At 41.5% G+C, this 19,419-nt stretch overlaps 2 protein-coding genes across 2 annotated transcripts in view; both read left to right on the top strand.

Moving 5' to 3' along the window:
* The window catches only part of LOC308293703 (uncharacterized protein), a gene marked incomplete at both ends in the record, with an annotated part of 75,864 nt that extends 66,474 nt beyond the window's left edge, over positions 1 to 9,390 (top strand). Inside the window, 5 exons of the mRNA XM_080736299.1 lie at positions 1,203 to 1,321; positions 2,140 to 2,286; positions 4,739 to 4,940; positions 7,309 to 7,432; positions 9,371 to 9,390. Of these exons, the coding sequence (XP_080592425.1) occupies positions 1,203 to 1,321; positions 2,140 to 2,286; positions 4,739 to 4,940; positions 7,309 to 7,432; positions 9,371 to 9,390 (612 nt within the window). The remainder of the gene's footprint in view (positions 1 to 1,202; positions 1,322 to 2,139; positions 2,287 to 4,738; positions 4,941 to 7,308; positions 7,433 to 9,370) is intronic.
* Positions 9,391 to 14,012: 4,622 nt separating this feature from the next.
* LOC308293913 (zinc finger protein RFP-like) lies at positions 14,013 to 16,218 on the top strand (the record flags this gene model as incomplete). The annotated part of the gene is made up of 1 exon (XM_080736574.1): positions 14,013 to 16,218. The coding sequence occupies one exon, from the start codon at positions 14,013 to 14,015 to the stop codon at positions 15,630 to 15,632; it is 1,620 nt and encodes a 539-aa protein (XP_080592700.1). The 3' UTR covers positions 15,633 to 16,218.
* Positions 16,219 to 19,419: the final 3,201 nt, after the last annotated feature.

The following is a 19,419-nucleotide window of genomic DNA, read 5'->3' as shown; positions in this document are numbered from 1 at the left end:
GGACGCGGAGGCGGCGCGGGGGCGGCGCGGAAGCGGCGCGTCAAAACATACGGCCCCATTATTTTCAATGAACTAACCCACACCGACGGCATCAGACGCGCGCAGCCGTGGGTCTGCCGCCTCGCCTGCCGCTCCGATACGCCACTGTTCTATTTTTCCAGCGTTGCCGTGCGGTGAACATGTTCTCCCATGGAAATGGATGTGCTGTGTGGCAGCGAGATGTCCAGTGTGTGCTCCCCTTGGGACTGGCCAATATGGACAAAATCAAATATCACAATATTTGCCTCTAAATAAATAAATAAATACATACATAAATCATACATAGTGTGAAGTGAGCGTTGCTATTTATGAGTTAATTTCATCAAGCGTCCCGCTGGCCAATCACAGCGCGTCCTGCGAAGCTTGGCCAATGGTACCCTGGCCGTACAACAAACTTTAGGCCATATCTATCTACCGGTAACCTGACTGCGCCAGATAATGTCAGCAGTACGTATGCCTGGCTGCATACCGCTCTGCTTTACCATCATCTGGGACCGTTCGGGCAGACTCGATGTAAGGGGCGGGCCATTTTTTCAAATTCTTTAGCAGGTGATTGGATGGGGCCGTCTCTCTATCACAGTCTGGGAGTGCCAACTCCAACCACTCATCCGCCTCCTGGGTTTCCACGTGGTCTGCAATCAGAATCTATTGGTTCAGAGCCGCTCAGAGCCCACCCGTAGCTGCCGCTGATTGGTCCGGCCCGGGGCTTTACGAGTGTGATCAACTCTCCCAGAGAGATCTCAGATGGTAAAGTAGGGCGGTACACTACTGCCACCATCTGGCGCAAGTCAGGTTAATCTACCGGTAGGCCACGCTTCACAGTTTTTAGGGCCCGGACATTCTTTGGGGGGCCGGGGATTATTTGAAAGGATAGCGAAAATATAGATTGGTTATTGTTGCTGTGCTTTTACTCTGGCTTCCCACGCACTACCGTCAATTACTTCATAGTTTTCTGTGTTGTGCCATTCCTTGCTGTGCCGTATGGTGCATGATTGCTTCTATGGTGGATCTATGAGCTGTGTACAGGTGCTGTGCAGTTGGCTTTTGCCTGGCTTATATGAATGGCTGCTTTCTAACTGCTACTGCTACGGATGTCACAATAGAAATATAGTGAATTTCAATAAAGACTTGAGAGATGATTTCTCTCTCTCCCCCCTCCTCAGGGGGAGGTGGGTAGGGAGATGTACATCATCAAAGCGGGGGAGGTGCAGGTGGTGGGTGGTCCGGACGGGAAGACAGTGTTCGTCACTCTCAGAGCGGGGTCCGTCTTCGGAGAGATCAGGTGAGCAGCTTTCACACGCCGTCTAGTGCTTCTCAAACATTTGAATTTCAAACGGTGGCAAATGCAGTGTTTCTCACATTTTCAAATTTCCCCTTAACTCTGACAGTGTACAAATGGAACCAAATGAACCTGCTAGGGTTCATTTGGTTCCATTTGTACACTGTCAGAGTTACAGATTTATATGGGTCGATTTAGACCCCCCCTAAAGGAACCCACAGAGTCCCTGGAATCCACTTTGAGAACCACAAATGGACAATTTGGTTCCATTTGTGAGGTTATAGTTCAGCTCTTTTAGATTTGATTTTAAATTATATCAAGCCCATTATTTCATAATAAAAAAAAAAGGAAATCCCACACTACACATAGTTTCTTAAATGTGTTGGACTGAAATATAATTGAAACATCTGATCGAATCATCATATATTATCATCACTCTCTCACTCAAGGACTTTGCACACAGACAAGTTTTTTTCGCACGGAAAAAACTGACAATTTCATTTTTTAAAGAAAACAATGATTCTCTATGACCTCATGCACAGGTGGCTGCGGCAGGTGGCTGAGGCAGTGCGTTCTGATCGAATCCAGTTCGATTTGTGCGTCTTGTCGCATGCGGTAAAAACTCATCACTCCTTTTATTGCACACCAAATCCAATGCGTTTTAATCACGCAGCAAACGGAAAAAACGCAATTGTTGAAAATCGCGCCTGTGTGCAAAGCCCTTCACTCACTCACTCACACCATGTGACTGAAGTTGAACTGACCAGCATAATATAGCGGATGTTTGTTAATTAATATTGACCATCTCTGATGATTGGCAGTTTGCTGGCAGTGGGAGGGGGCAACAGGCGAACGGCCAACGTGATCGCTCATGGCTTCGCCAACCTGTTCATCCTGGACAAGAAGGACCTGAATGAGATCCTGGTGCACTACCCCGAGTCCCAGAAGATGCTGCGCAAGAGGGCCAGGTGAGAGACCATCCACTGGTCCCAGACTCCTCTCCCCAAACTGTGGAATGAACTCCCCATTGCAATTAGAACTGCAGACTCACTCCCTAGCTTCCGCCGTAGTCTGACGACTCACCTCTTCAGACTCACCTCTTCAGACTCACCTCTTCAGACTCACCTCTTCAGACTGCACCTTAGCCCATAGTAGGGCATTCACGAATAGTGATTTTTAGTATTCAAATTATTCGACAAAGTATTCAAATATTCGACAGGACTGGCCAAACTGGCAAATACATCTGGTGCCAACCCCGAGTTTCCCGAGTTTGAAAAGGTACTACCGCTGTGCCAACCCCGAGTTTCCCGAGTTTGGGCCGTTTAAAAAAAAAAAACTGACCATTTATTTTTTTTGGGACCTCCAGAAATGTATTAGGCATGATCGCGATCGCGAAATTGCATGTTTAACCCCCACACCAACCCATTCTTTCAAACATGGCAGCCATGTTTGTTTACATCTGAAGAAAACATAATGGCTGATAAATCATGAATGCCTGAACGGATTTCCAAGCGGATTTTTTTGTTTGAAAGCTGTGAACAGTGTGCACACACGTGGTGCATCATCTAGGCATGGGCGTGCACTTTTTACACAATTGCGCAATTACATGGAAGTCTATGGTAACCATGGCAACGTGGGACATTGAAGAGAAAAAATCATAGCAACATAAGTGTTAAGTAAGCAAGAGGCGAACATTGTGAAAATAGCCGATGTACATGCTCATACAAGCATGTAGATCTGCTGTTTTCACAATATTTATCTGTGGAACCGAGTCAGCTTAAATGTAATACCTACTGTTCCAAGTGCTTGTCAGGGTGGGGGTCCCCAGTTCAAATATGTTTATTTTGGGGGTCACGGCCTAAAAAGGTTTGAGAACCCCTGGTATAGAGCATTAAAAAATTGATCCACCAGGGGCATTGACAACTCATTCTTATGACTTCCTATCTGGCCAAGCTTTATGAACTATACATTTTTTAAAGAGAAAACAATAAAAAGATAAACATAAGCGAATATTCGACTTCGGTGAACAACATCGAATAGTGACTTTGATATTCAAATATTTGGTGAATGCCCTATCCTAGCCCATAGCACTTTCATAGAACTTACCTACCCTCCATGACCTTACAGGATTATGCAAAAACTTTAATTTAGATTTTATACAGACATTTTATACAGACAGATGCCAGGTCATTCGACATTGTTGTCTTTCGATGTACAGATTACTTTGGGGTTATTCTACTGTTAGACTGACGGTTCTTGGTCTGCTTACGTTTTTAGATGACTATAGCCATGTTTCCATAAACTTATTCGAATTAGGGAAGCGAATGATCAGAAATACGCATTAAGACAAAGCGAATTTAGCATGTTTCCATTTGCGGGTGTCATTCGAATTAGCGACGGTCGCAAGAGTTGATCGGACTGATTTTTTTTCAGACCGAACCTGAGCACTGCACCGTCTGCACGTCTGACTGCTGTGACTCGGTCGCTGTCTAGTAGTGGGAAGAAGGGGTTATCAGTCATCATCATGGCTCCAAATAACTTTTAAATATATTACAATTGGCGACGAGTCTCTTACGAAATTGGCAAGAGTTCCTCTCAATACATAAAGCTACCGGTTCACCGGGAAAACCGCGGTCGCGTCGCTGCATGCAGTGCTCATCCTGCAAGTTTCAGCGTCCTCTGGAAGGTCAGGTGGCCGATCTGCAAGCTCACAACGCGGCGCGGAGACGTGGATGCGAGCTGCTGTGAGCTTGTAGATTGGGCACTTCAGGCACGCAACACCGTGTGATGAGGAAGGGTTCGCCACCGATGGCTTGACTCCGGGAGGTGAAAACGGGAGGAATTTACACACGGTTCGTGTCACTCCGTGTAACCAGTTTGTTTTGTGGGCTAACGCTATACCATGAACGTAAAGCTGCAGGGGAAATGGACCAAGAGCGTCATAATCTATTCGCATTTATTGTCTGACCCGTTTCCATTCAAAGGCTCAAAATCCTCCTCCTCCAAGCGGATAACTTTTTTTGCAGATAATGAAAGTTTATTCGCATTTTGAAGTGTTTCCATAAAAACATTTTGCGAATAAGCCGTTAATGCGCAAAAAGTGGCTTTATGGAAACGCCACTTATTTCTATGTAATTGATGTATTACCTTGTGCTGTCCTTGCTTATTGTGAATGGCTCTGGATTAAGTCTGCTAAATGCCTAAATTGTAAATAAACGCACAACATGCATGTTTGATACTGGTGGTGAGGACAAAGATTTTAGTAGAAAAGCGGGAAACTATGAACTATGAGACCCTAACTTATAGGCTACATCCAGTATTGTATACTTAATTATTATGTACACGTCCCATCAACATGTTTTGCTTATAACTTGCATAAGTTAAGTGACTTAAAGCCCTTCTTGACGGTTGACTCAACAGGAAGATGCTGAACAAGGGAAAGAAGCCAGAGCCCAAACAAGAGGCTGAAGAGCGCCCCCAGCAGGCCCAGACGCTGCCTGCGCGGCCCGAGACGCCCAAGCTGCTCCGAGCGGCCCTGGAGCTCAGCGAGAGGTCCTCGGGGCTGAGAGGAGCCCTGGCCAAAGTCAGAGAGAAGACCAACAGGTCCAGCATCTCACTACAGGTACACTGTAAAATAATTTGCTGTAAATTTACAGTACATTACTGGCTACTAATTGCATTACTTTCACAGTAATTTTCACAGTAAATATTGCACAGTAAATTACTGTAATTTCACAGCTGCGAAATTTTAGTAATTTACTGTGATTTAGCAGTATGTATTGCAGTTATTTACTGTAATATTACAGTAATTGCCTGTATAGGGTGTGCCAAATGTAGTTCTAAGAGCGGCCATTTCTTGGGACAACACAGCCTTACACAGGTGTTCTGATTAGACTATAGCATTAGTTCTATGCAATCAAACAATTGAAACACCTGTGTTTTGTCACAAGAAATGGCCGCTAAGGACTACAATGACGTAGCCGCTGGCACACACTATAGACACAGGAACCAATGGATCATGGCACATACTGTAATGCAGTGGTTCTCAACCTGTTCAGGCCGCAACACCATAAATAATCATATTTTAACAGGGGACCCCCCACCCCGACGAGCACTAAGTTGATGCGTTACATTTTGTACACTCTAACCTAACGCGGACCAGTTTGTGTAGGCAGATGGGCGGGGGCGGCGAATCTCTCCGCGAGTCTCTGGCCAATAGCATGTGTTCTCCTCCCCCCACCCCCATCTGCTCCTCTGCTCAGCGCAGAGAACGCTGCTGCGTCATGACGTCAACACATTCGGTGCGACGCTCTCTGCACTCTGATTGGTTAGGGAAATTCTACACTTCCTCCAACAGTGATCATAACGCGATCGCCCAGGCTTCTTTTTCTTCCTATCGCCAAAAGAAGCCTGGGTTTCCGAGGCTACATTTTGTATAACACGGTTCTATCGTGAAAATAGCAGATCTGCGAGGCGTTGTGAGCATGTAGATCGGCTATTTTCACAATTTCAGCCTCTAATATTTGACAATTTGGCCAATGTTTAATTTCTCATTTTAGAGGTATTAAAAAGTCCTTAAATTGTTACTTTAGAAATGTTCATATACCCTCTATACACTTCAACTTTATGATGTTTTTTTTTTTTACTGTTGAGTGAGAAAACAATAATGCACATTAAGTTCATCATCTGGGGACCCCTCAAAATAATTTGGGGACCCCCCTGGGGGTCCCAACCCAAATGTTGTCGATATTTGGAATTCATCAATATCACTTCAGTAAGTTTAACCACTGAGGCCCTTCTATACTTAGTAAAACAGGCTAGTAGGCCTACTCAATGAGTTATTTTTCCATCTACCTCAACTCTCTTCACTAAAAATAGCAGATCGACAAGCTCACAATACGTACACGTTGTGACGTGTTGTGAGCTTGTAATGTAGACGCTGGGTTTCAAGTGGTTAAACGTCAAGAATAATGTTATTTTCAGTTAGTTCTGATGGAAACGGATATTTCTCTGTAAGATACCTTATCTCAGGTGGAAACATATTTACTTAGCAGTGTAATTCAGGAGTGCCGTGGATGAAAAGTTTATTTATAGTGATGCACTGAGTCAAAAAGGTTTGAAAACTGCTGTCGGGCTTTTCACAAATACGATTATGACATTTTACTTGATGATTGTCTTACAAATAATTGCGATTTTACGTAATTGTGTTTTTGGCCAACATGTGAATAAAAATGTAATTTCTGTTTGGCATCGTAGACAAACATTGCACAGGGCAGATACTATGTGAAATAAGTAACTTATAAAGTATATTATTCTTTAATAATTGTATCCTTTAAAAGAAAATTGTGGAAATAGCCGATCCACAAGCTCACATCCACAAGTTTGTGCGCTTGTAGATCTGATATTTACGCTGTTTTCGGAAAATGTTTCAAAATGTGTGAACAATACATTGTTCAACATGGAACCGATTATGATATGGCGTGAAACCTTTGCATATGAGGTTTTCTCCCGACAGAGAGGCGATATACAGTATATCTTGTAGTGCAGGGGTGTCCAAACGTTTTTCAACGGGGACCACATTAGAAAACATAAAAACACCCAAGGGCCAACTACATCTCCTGACAAAATGTACTTTCGGTCAGACCATAACAAAGTCACATGCATCGCATTTCAACACTTTTATTTAAATATCATCATCATCAATATTTAATATGAATGGCCCTTTGTCAGGTGTGTGCTCTGAATAAAACACAAATAACTCAAGGTAAAAAAAGACAATAAAATAGCCTTTCTTGGACCCCTTCAGAATGAGACGACAAGGAACAAGCAATCCTGAAAAATTATACTCTGGCCCGCATTTGGCCCCTGGGCTGCACTTTGGACACCCCTGTTGCAGTGTTTATGGTTATGGATAAGGTGAATGACTGATCTATCCTTGTAGTGTTTATGGTTATTGATAGGGTGATTGATTGATTGATCATTCCTTGCAGCCCTCCGTATCGTCGTCCCTCCCTCCCGCGTCCCCTGACAGACAGACGGACACGCCCACCTCGGCCACGCCCACCTCGGGCAGCCCCGCCCCCATCGGCTCTGCGTCCGGTTGCCACGGAGACGGTGGCGCCGCCCCCGAAGGGGACACGCCCCCTGCCAAGGAGGAAGAGGAGAAAGAGGGAGGGAAGAGGAAGGAGAAGAAGAAGCTGTGAACGCTAGAACGGTTGTTGTTCATCTCAAGGACCCCCAGCCGTTCGAAAGGTTTGTACCAGGGACCACCTTAAAAGAACATCTGTGTTGTTCAAAATGTAAAAGAATCTTTAAACTGATCTACGACGACAAGATATTCTATTTTTGATAGGATCGGTGCGAACCCCCCAGGAACTCCTTCAAAGACTCCTAGGGGTCCCCACTCCCCAGACGAGAGAGGGAGAGCGATCAAACCATGATTACGTCCTAACATTTTCATGTTCACTTCCTCACCTACCCTACATTTTACGCTTGCTGTTCTTGTAGGCCTACTGTACGCCATCTACATTTCACAAGTTTAATCTGCAAAAAAATATAAACATTGTGCCTGTGTTTATATTCACATATTATTCAATGCATTATTTGAACAGTGCAGTGGGCGAGACGGGGGACAATTAGTAGTCAGGGAATATTATCACAATACCTGTCAAAGCTGGGAATACATTCGTTTCCAAACGATTTCTTCACCAATGTGTTCGTAGAGGTGTCTAGTAACATATCTAACAAAGATTGAAAATCCCTAGGAGAATCTTTGATAGCTATAGGGCAGGGGTGCCCAAAAGGTAGATCGTGATCTACCAGTAGATCACCAAGGGTGTGCAGGTAGACCTCATGACATGCCTCTAAAAATATATAATTAAAATATAAAAAGGATATGTCAATATGACATCAAGAAGGGCTTGTCAGCTCCCTTCATGGCTTCTAATGTAGGCAAACCTCCAATGCAATACTTTGTTCAAGAGTCAGTAGCATTACAAAGAACCCCAAAACCTAACACTTCCATACAGAATGGGATGGAGACATTTCTCCCAGTATTTCCCATTTATTTCCCCCTTACAGAAAGTGTGTTTGTCTAAAATGTAACACCAGTGCTGCTATTCCAAAGCCTCCCTCAGGCCCTCAGCTAAAACATTTTGGATGGGTAGATCATGTTGAGCTAGTCATTTTAAAAGTAGATCTCATGTCAAAAAAGTGTGGGCACCCCTACTATAGGGTAATTCTGGGTCTCATTCACTTACTAGGGAAAACATGACTCCCCAAAAATATGCTTTAAGTGGGATGTGAGGGGTCTAACTAGGTGTTTTTAATTATTCTGAATCCATTGTAAGCATTTGTTTTGCACGAAAAGCATTCCTATGGCTAAAAATGGACCACATAAACTGTGAAAAACATTGTTTTTTGGGGCTGTTTTTTAGCTCATTGAATGTTTTTCGTGCAAAACAAATGCTTGCAATGGATTCAGAATAATTAAAAACACATAGTTAGACCCCTCACGTGCTACTTAAAGCATATTTTTTGGGAGTCATTTTTTCCCTTATTGTATAGTAGTGTATAGTAAGTGAATGAGACCCAGAATTACCCTATCAAAGATTCTCCAAGGGATTATGAATTTCAAACTTTGTTAGAAATGTTACTAGACACCTTTACGAACACATTGGTGAAGAAATCGCTTGGTAACAAATGTATTCCCAGGTTTTATTAATATCCCCTGACTATAGGGGTTAATGTCTTGCTCAAGGACACTTTTACTGAAGTCTGGAATCGAACCTTCGGTTTCCCAGGCAGAGTCTCTAAGCATTCAGCTGTGGCCGTCCATTCAGAGAGGAGGAAATTCAGACATTCATGCACATGGACGTGTGTGTGTTTGTTTGTGTGTACGTGTAACGCCTGGGAATCGAACCCGGGTCTCCCGCGTGGAAAGCCAACATCTTAACCACGAGTCCAAAGGGATATTGGGGGAGATCCTAGACTTTTTAGGTCATCAGGCTGAGGTATTCTGCTACGTGTGTGTGCGACTGTGCGTGTGTCCAGGTCTTTTTATTTCAACCTAAGCCAATATATTCATTTCTTAATCCATGTGTTCACCTAGGACTAGGAGCAAACCTGTTACCCCCTCATTAAATGTAAAACTCTTTTTCAATGAGTTACTGTACTTTAAAATGCACAACTCAAATTGAATTCAATGTCGGTATAGATGAGGCAGTAGACTAGAGGGGTTGTGGCATAGCTACGTAGCTACGCCATATGAATAAACAATTTCTCCTTTGAATGTCTAAAAGTTTCACACGGTGACATGCTTTTGTTGTTGTTGTTGTTGTTGTTGTTGTTTACTAAATGTTTACAGCTTCTTTGTAAACTTGAAGCTACATTTTGCCTTATACGGTATATGTGTTTTTTGTCAGTAAAAGTGTGTACCGTAGCTTGAACTATGATGAGTATAGTACGACTTCATATTTTCAAAATGCTTCCACCTGAAGCTATGGTCGTTCGGACTACAGCTGGTTAAAGCTATAGAATGAAAACTATACGATAGGAACATGTAAGTGTTCAGTACTTTGCATGCTTGTATGTTCATACTGTATTTGTCCTGTTTATGTATGATATGATTTGTATAATAATGTAAATATATTTGTTTTTTTTTTATGTTTAGACTAATGCAATTTTTTTTCTTTTGATTTGTAAATTCACATCATGTAAATGTAATTAATGTAAATGCAGGATATGATTTTTTTTTGGTTTTGTTTAAATTGTTCGGATCTTATAATATGTGAAGATTTTAACCACTTAAACCCTTTACACATAATTGACAGCAAGTCCCCCAGGGGCCTCTCAATACAACCTGTTCTCCCTTTACACCAAATATCTGTGGCCCAGAAAAAAAATACTCTATGTGGTTCATGTGGTTGAATTGTGTTTTCTTTTTTTCTTTTTCTTTTTTAAATAATGTCCGGGACCCCTAGGGGCTCCTCAGAGTTACTACAGGGGGTCCTCCAAATCTTTGAGTGATAGAAACTTTTTTTCTCCTTTTTTACATTAACCACTTGAACCCTAGTGTCCATATTCTGAGAACCTTAGCCAAAAGTAGCAGATCTACAAGCTCACGCCTCGCGCTGCGAGGCGTTGTGAGCTTGTAGATCAGCAAATTTTTGGCAAAGAGCTTTGGTGTAGCGGGGAAAGAGAGTGGACTAAGTAAAGAGTGAAAGGTCATGTTTATTAAGTATTGACGGTTCAAGTGGTTAAATATATGAAAACACAAATTGACGTAAATCCAAAATACACTGATGATTGGACTTTATGTTTATGTTTATTCAACTTTCAGCATGATCACAGATGTTTAAAAAAGACAGGTGCCATTAAAAAACACTGAATTATTTTGCTGATTACAATAAAAATCATAAAATGCATTTGCCTATCTAAAAGTCCATATAACCTAAAAACACAAATCTAGAATCCATTATCATTTAAGAGTCTGCACATGTATGGGATTGGTGATTTCTTGTATCTCTCAGTTTTACATGTTGGAGTGTCCAGGTCATCTCCATTCCTTGTTTGGCGACCAGAGATCTCCTTCCTGAGGGGGGGTAACCAGTTTCTGAAGTTTGATGATTGCGCTATCAAACAATGAAACTATATCGAATCTCTGAACAGGTTGTGGGGGTCCCTGCTTCATCTCTCTCTCAACTAAGGGGTCCTTGGCCTGAAAACATGGAAGACCCCGGTTGTAGATAGTTAGCTTATTATTGCAGTCTCAGAAAATGTCCTACTTCAAGCAGCTACTCCTGCTGCCAGATAATTGTAGATAATGAAGATGCATGTTGCATTAATACCCTGTCAGTGGTATTATCATCAGCAGCAAGATGAATGGTGTGTAAATACTTGAAGTGTACATATCTGAAAATATTTGCTTTTCTTTTTGTCACTGGTGGTGTGTAGTCCTGTCCTTTGTGGATTCTATTTTAATAAATGGCTACTTTTCAGCGATTTTGAGTTATTCTTTTTATATGGAACAACAATGTGGAACAACAATGGTGGTTTCACCGTGAAAGGTCTGTGTGGTGATATTTAATTCAGTGATTATGATGGCCATTGGTCAAACAATATAACAACTAGAAATGACTCAGTCCTTTTATACCGGCTTGCGCCTTGTGGAATAGCCAGGGATTTTTTTTTTTTGTTAAAAGATAAAACACTATTTTCAGATTGTCATTTTCTTAGTTTAGCATAACAAAGAATAATAAATTACACCACCGTACATGCACACGCAGTCACGCATGCACGCACGCACGCACGCACGCACGCACGCACGCACGCACACACGCGCACACACACACACACACACACACACACACACACACACACACACACACACACACACACACACACACACACACACACACACAGGGGTGTCACAAGGGGGGGGGGGGGAGTGGGACTGAATTACTAGGGCCCAAGGTGGAGGGGCCTTCCTTATTTTATGTTTTAGCTATTGACAGATATACAAGCTCACAGCGTGGTGCCGCGCTGCAAGCTTGTAGATCTGCTATTTTTGAAAAGTCGTGAAAATTTGTGCAAATCGAATTGTGCGAATTGAATTGAGTAGACGATAAAATGGAATATCCCTTTAAGCCCATATCTGGGAATGCCCATATATGGACATATTGTGTCTCTGAGTCTGATGTCATCAATACACGTCCTTGTCACTTTTATGCCCATATTATATGGAGATCCTTGATGTCATTAATGTTTCCAATTTTTATGTTTTTTTTTTTGGTGTCCCACCAGCACGTGCTATCCTCAAAAAGTCCTATTTATGACCATTTATTTTAGTCTTTCTCAGTTTATGGGCAGATCTATGTAAGCAGGTCTCAGAACGGGCTACTGCTACTGCTGTGCTGAGTGGGGGTTGGGGAGGGGTGGGCAGTCTATGGAAATGACAGGGGCTCTGTATCCAGGAGCGGTAATTTAGCCTCAAACCTTTTGAAAAATGTTTTTTGGGACACAAACAATGTTATATAAATTATTTTTAAATGCATGGTGTAGATTAGAACCTTTAAGCCCATATCTGGGAATGCCAATATATGGACATATTGTATCAGTTTCTATGGCGTCAGACATCTATGATGATGTCAGCAGGGGCGTCAATTGGGTATGGCAGGGGTATGCAGCTGCCATACCCTGGGTCCAGGGGGGGGGGAAATAAAAGTTACTTTTAAATATAAATCCATGAATATCTCTTTGTCTATCTGTGCTATCTGTATTATGTTATTAAATTACAGTAAAATAACTACAAATGCAACATTTTACAAAATGGTCACTTTAACAAGGTATTATAATTATATTCTCCACACTTGTATTCTCCCCATCTTGACAAAATGGTATATTCCCAGGTTCTGCAGGTCAGCTGCACAGGTGCAATTCATTATTGTTAATTGTGGCACGTTTACTAACATGCCAAGTTTAGCTGCACTTGAACAACTGTTCCAGGCTGCCATATCCAGCCCAATAAACCATAGAAAAATAGAATGTATCATGTCTGTTGCCATACCTTAGCTTTTTCAGAACTGACGCCACTGCACGAACGCACGCGCGCACCTCGCACGCACACACACGCACACCTCGCACGCACGCACGCACGCGCACACACACACACACACACACACACACACACGTGAGTCTACTCAGTGCAACTAGAGAGAGAAACAATCAGACTCTCGCTACAAACTGTTGCGAGAGCTATCGTGTCATTGTCAATTGAGGTCACATGGTTTTTTGTCTCTGGCAAATCTCTTGGCCAAAAGACAGCCTTCGGTTGAATATGAGACACGTCGGCAACGACATGAAACCACGTGACTTATGCCTCATTCACACTACAGATATATAGTTGAACGTTTAGCTTGGTAATTCAATGTAATCTCAATGGAAACCAGCTTTAAAGCTTTCAAAGCTTTGGTTGGAGCGTCTCCTGTATCTTTAAAGCTGGTTTCCATTGAGATTACATTGAATTACCAAGCTAAACGTTCAACTATATTATATATCTGTAGTGTGAATGAGGCATTAGATAGAAAATGTATTGGACCCACCCCTCCTCCCTCATTCTCAGACGATATGGAGAAGATGTCTCACGCATATATGTGATCGCGGCCCTAAAGAAAAGCAACAAGCCAGTGGAAGTGGTAACAAGAGGGATGGAATGAGAAAGAGATGAAATGAAGGATGTGAAGGGTTAACAACTCCAGTACAAGGAGGAGTTTCCCAGTGACGCAAATCTAGTGAAATGAAAGCTAAACTGTGAAACTGAGGCAGCGCACACAACAAGCTCTAGGCTACAAAACATTAATCCAACACAAGCTTTACGAACGCAGTGGAAAGGTGAGTAGCCTATACAGCAGATAGAGATAGGCTATGGGCTTAATATTCAGTAACCGAGAATTTAGTTGTAACTGTAGCTGACTAGCCATGGTCTTCCAACCTTATTATTTTAATCCATGAAATTTCCAGTCTGTTTTAGTTTGTAGGGTTTCCAGGAAGTACTGTGGTAGGCCTATATCATTAGCAACATTATATTGTATTTATGTATTCATGTATGTAATTGCTCTTTGCCCAATCAGATTTGTTACTATTGAGCTGTGAGAGAAGTTTTTCATTATTTATGTTTTATTTTCAGTGTGTAGACATGGCCTCTGCCAGCATTCTCCTGTCTGAGGAGCAGTTCCTGTGTTCTATCTGTCTGGATGTGTTCACTGATCCAGTCACCACTCCATGTGGACACAACTACTGCAAAACCTGCATCACACAATACTGGGACACCAGTGATGTGTGTCAGTGTCCACTGTGTCAAACAATCTTCTGTAAGAGACCAGACGTCCTTGTCAATACTTTCATTTCTGAGATGGCCGATCAGTTCAGGAAATCCAAGCAGATAAACAAAACCTCCAGCACAAACCAAGAACCTGCTGAAACAGATGAAGTCTCCTGTGACGTCTGTACTGAGACCAAGCTCAAAGCCCTGAAGTCCTGTCTGGTGTGTCTAGTCTCCTACTGTGAGACTCACCTGGAGCCTCATCAGAGAGTCGCAGCTTTGAAACGACACAAACTAATCGACCCTGTAAAGAAACTGGAATACTTTATTTGTAAGAAACATGACAAACCTGTGGAGCTGTTCTGTAAGACTGACAACAAGTGTGTTTGTCAGATCTGCATTAAGTCAGACCACAAGTTACATCAAATTATATCTCTGAAAGAGGCGTATGAAGGGAAGAAGGCTGAGCTGGGAAAGACGGAGGCTGATGTTAAGCAGATGATCCAGGAGAGACAAGAGAAGATTCAGGAGGTCACACACTCAGTAGAACTCAGTAAAAAAGATGCAGACAGAGAGATAGCAGACAGTGTGCAGGTCTTCACTGCTCTGATCAGCTGCATTGAGAGAAGACAGGCTGAGCTCATTGATGTGATTGAAGAGAAGCAGAAAACGACAGAGAAAGAGGCTGAAGGCTTCATCGAAGATCTGCAACAAGAAATCACCGAGTTAAAGAAGAGAAGCTCTGAGCTGAAGCAGCTCTCGCACACTGAAGACCACCTCCACTTCCTCCAGAACTTCCCAGACATCAACACTGCTCCACCCACCCAGGTCAATGTCCATCAGTTTTCATTTGAAGGGACTGTGAAGACAGCTCTGAAGACACTCGGTCAAGAGATGGAGAAAAAGCTGCGTGATGCTGAGATGAGAATGGTCCAGCATTATGCAGTGGATGTGACTCTGGACCCTGATACAGCGCATCCCAATCTGATCCTGTCTGAGGATGGAAAACAAGTGAGTCTTGGAAACATAAAGAAGAAGCTCCCAAACAACAAAGAGAGATTCTCTGAATGTACACGTGTCCTAGGAAAACAAAGCTTCTCCTCAGGAAAGTTTTACTATGAGGTTCAGGTTAAAGGGAGGACACATTGGAGTGTAGGAGTGGCCAGAGAGTCCATCAACAGGAAACTATCAATCATACAGAGTCCCAACAACGGTTACTGGTCTATAGTGTTGAGGAATGGAAATGAGTACAGTGCTCTTACTGACCCCCCTGTCCTCCTCCCTGTAAGAGAGAAGGTCCAGAAAGTGGGAGTGTTTGTGGATTATGAGGAGGGTCTGGTCTCCTTTTATGATGTGGAGGCCGGAGTTCATCTCTACTCTTTCACTGGCTGCACCTTCACTGACGAACTCTATACAATCCTTAATCCATTTTTCAACGATGGATGGATAAACTCTGCTCCTCTCATCATCTCTCCTGTCAGTCACGCGGATTAGACAAATGTAATCCTAAATTCGGTTTCAATTAAGACAACAAATGTGTATTTTGAAAGGTTAATTGATTGATTACTTACTAATAAGCAGAATACTTCATTAGCAGTTTGCAAAAACAGTACAGATTAACTTTCAATTCAACTGTCATTTCAAATCAAGGCATTTAAATCGTTCCTAACAGATACATTCTATTGAAAATCAAGAAACGTATTGTACATGTGTAACGGACAGACTAATATGGTAAATGAGTTCTCCAGTGAAACTTGTATTTTGATTAACCACTTAAACCTTACTTTACACTAAAGCTATTTAAAAGTACAAAGTAGATATGCTATTAAAAAAAAGACCAAAATAGGAAAGATAGGGTTCAAGGAGTATGTAATACTATTAAATCTGTCTACTTTTTTTTGTTGGGATAATGACTTGATTGTTTATTTTGTCATTGAAGTTTAAGTTGATCTCAACATTTTATTTCATTAATGTGCTTGAATAACAATATTTAATTCCAGTTTGTTGTACTTTAACATGTCTACTTTAGAAGAGTTATAATTGAAAATAGGAATGCAATGATTCTGATCTTAATGACGGCACCATGTTATCAATAATAGAAGATGAAAATGTATGAATGCCTGTGATCTGATTGAATTAAAAAATGAATCAACTTTAATGAATGAAAACACTGGTGTTTTTCTTATTGAATTTTAATTTGTATTCATTATTCTTGCGTTCTCGGTTGCAGTATGTAAATTAATAACTTGTATCTTCTTCTAAACATCTAACTTGAAGCAGTGGTTCCCAAACCTTTTAGCCCGAGAGAGAGAGAGAAATTTGAAATGTGACCCTAAATGTAATCTAATTTGAAGATTGCTCTTTCTTAGATATTTCACAATTTGACCGATGTTTCACAATTTTATATAGGCTATAGTTTGTTGATTACTTTTGATGTTTATGGTATAATTTTTTATTTTATTTAAAAAAGTTCATCACTATATCCGTAAATTGCCGATTTAGAAATGTTGATGATACCCTGTATTAGGGCCTACACAACATACAGTGTTATATATTATAACATTTCCATAGGGACATTTCCCCACCAACATAGAATGCTATCAGTAATATCTCAAAATACACTTGTACATTTGTTGTTTTTTTGTTGAGAACCACTGTACACTACACTATACACTACATATTACAAAATAATACAAAATAGGCCTACTATTATTATGACACATAAGGCATAATAGGCCTGCCAATAATAATATGCCATGAATAATTTGTTCTCCGACTCTGTGCCGTTTAAAAAGCTCTGCATTTACCTTTTTCAACCAGCAGGTGTCGTGGCAACATCATGAGACCAACATACTTGACTCTGTGGTTCCCAGAAGTTGATTTGAGAGCAGAGACAAGAATTATAACCGTCATTACAAATATTTTAACTCTATGAGACAGAACTGCGATTTCCCCCCCTCACATGTGTGTTCACATCAACTTGTTTATTAGTTAGTAGTTACATCAACATGATAATAATAATAATTTTGATAATAGTAGGCTAATAATAATAATACCAGCTATGTCCCTGCCTTAATGACAATTATTTTTAGCCTGCTTTACATAATGCTCTATATGGTAGTTAATATAGAAATCATTTGTATTTGCTTTATTTATTCTACCATTTCTTAAACTATTGTCAGTAGTAGGCCTAGTTGTAGCCTAAATTAGGCCTATCAGCGTCTGACTGATTGATCAATACTCTCAGTCAGTGCTGTTTCAGAGCCTCGTTCAACAATTTAGTGGAAACGGGTACAAATGATTTTTTAAACCTGATGTAGGCCTACTTCCACCTGATGTTTTGTCCACAATTTGGACCTCAGTTGCACTGAGATATTACCGAACCAAACTGTAATGCCAAATCTAACCAGGCTCTCCAAGACTGCCCGATAGAACACTAAAGCCAGAATCAGAGTCGGTACCGCGGTGGTAAGCTATCCACCGCGGTGTAGTGCGGTGTAGTCTTTTTGAGTCATAAAACTACAATGTTAACGCTCAAAAAGACTAAAAGCGGTGCACCGCGGTGTAGTGCGGTGTAGTCTTTTTGAGTCATAAAACTACAATGTTAACGCTCAAAAAGACTACACCGCACTACACCGCGGTGGGTAGCTTACGACCGCGCTACCGACTCTGATAGAGGCTTAACATAAACTTTTGGTCTACACCGTGAACCCTCAGACGGCGGAGGAAGTGTAGGCCTAGTCTTTGCTGTAGTTTACTACAGAGACTGTCCACATGTGTATTCCAAGTTAGTGAATTGTCAATAGAAATGCCCAAGTATTTATATGAAGAAACCTGTGAGATGGCCGAGTCATGAATGACCACAGGCCTGTGGTCACCAACGCTCATAGGATCGAACACCATCTCCTGTGTCTTCCTCACATTGAGAACAAGGTAGCTGTCATCACGGTGTCAGGCATAATCGCCTATAACATTTTCGCCAGGTCTTTTCGCGGGGCACTTTTGCCGTGGAGGAGAGTCTTTTCACCTACCTGTCTGAGCCATTTCGCCTACCCTCAATTCTGCTGTCAGACTGTCCATGTTTTCATATTATCTCTTTGTCATTTAAATATTATAGTGACTGTGACAGTGGTGTTACATGTCAAACCTACACACGGCTATCCTATGCACTCCATAGTAATCACATAAATACAGAGCTATTGGAATCAGGTGCGCCCAAATAATTAATTAATCCATGTCCCGATAGTGCAGTATTGAACAGTATTGTAAAATGAACAGTGTTGTAGGTCTATTATTGTTTTAACATTAGGCTATACAAAATATATATGTAGGCTATTAGCCTATATAGGTCTATATAAGATATGCTACACCTAAATAGCCTATAGAATCAACCTTGCCTGTCAACAGGCATAACAAACTATTTTGCCATTTTTTAGGAATAAAATGTGATGTAAATAATAAATGTCAAGTAAACTGTTAGATTCACTTGACACCACTGTCACAGTCACTATAATATTTAAATGACAAAGAGATAATTTGCAAACATGGACAGTCTGACAGCAGAACTGAGGGTAGGCGAAATGGCTCAGACAGGTAGGTGAAAAGACTCTCCTCCAAGGCGAAAATGCCAGGCGAAAGGACCAAATGCGTGTAGGCGAATATGTTATAGGCGAAAGTGCTGGTGACCGTCATCACACCATTTGACAAACCTCTGTACCTCTAGAAAATACTCAGCTAAATCCTTATCCTCATCCAGTATAGTGCTAAGATAGCAGGTCTGGATTTGACCCATAATTCTGACGGTGTACAAATGGTACCAAATGGCACCATTTGGTACCATTTGTACTGGCACCATGGGTCCATTTGGTTCCTAACTATCAATCATTTAGCTGGGGAGCCCTCTCAAGGACCCCTGACCCCACTTTGAGAACCACTGGTTTAATAAAGTAAAATAAGAATGGCAGTTTAGTGTACATCATGTCAGACATGCAGTCATCTCCAAATTTGGGAAAATGTGTCCACATTTTATTAGTGTGTGGTTGCCTAGAGGGCATCTTTTCCTGGATAAACAATCCAGACTATAAATAGTAAGTGCATTGAGTTCAATGGGGGAGTGGTGCTATAGCTTGAGGACTGGTGAAGCTTCACGTGACAATTTGGCAGTGGTAATAAATAATCAACCACACTCGCAATTTCCCAGAATGGCATCTTTTTAGTTTTATCTGCAAGGAACCCCTTTACTCTGAGAGTGTTCAAATGGAACCATTTGAGTACCCCATTT

This window comes from Nannobrachium achirus (assembly GCF_963921795.1).
Source record: "Nannobrachium achirus genome assembly, chromosome: 11".
Classification (NCBI taxonomy): domain Eukaryota; kingdom Metazoa; phylum Chordata; class Actinopteri; order Myctophiformes; family Myctophidae; genus Nannobrachium; species Nannobrachium achirus.
Note: the sequence above shows the minus strand (reverse complement) of the source record. Positions and strands in the feature narration are given on the sequence as shown.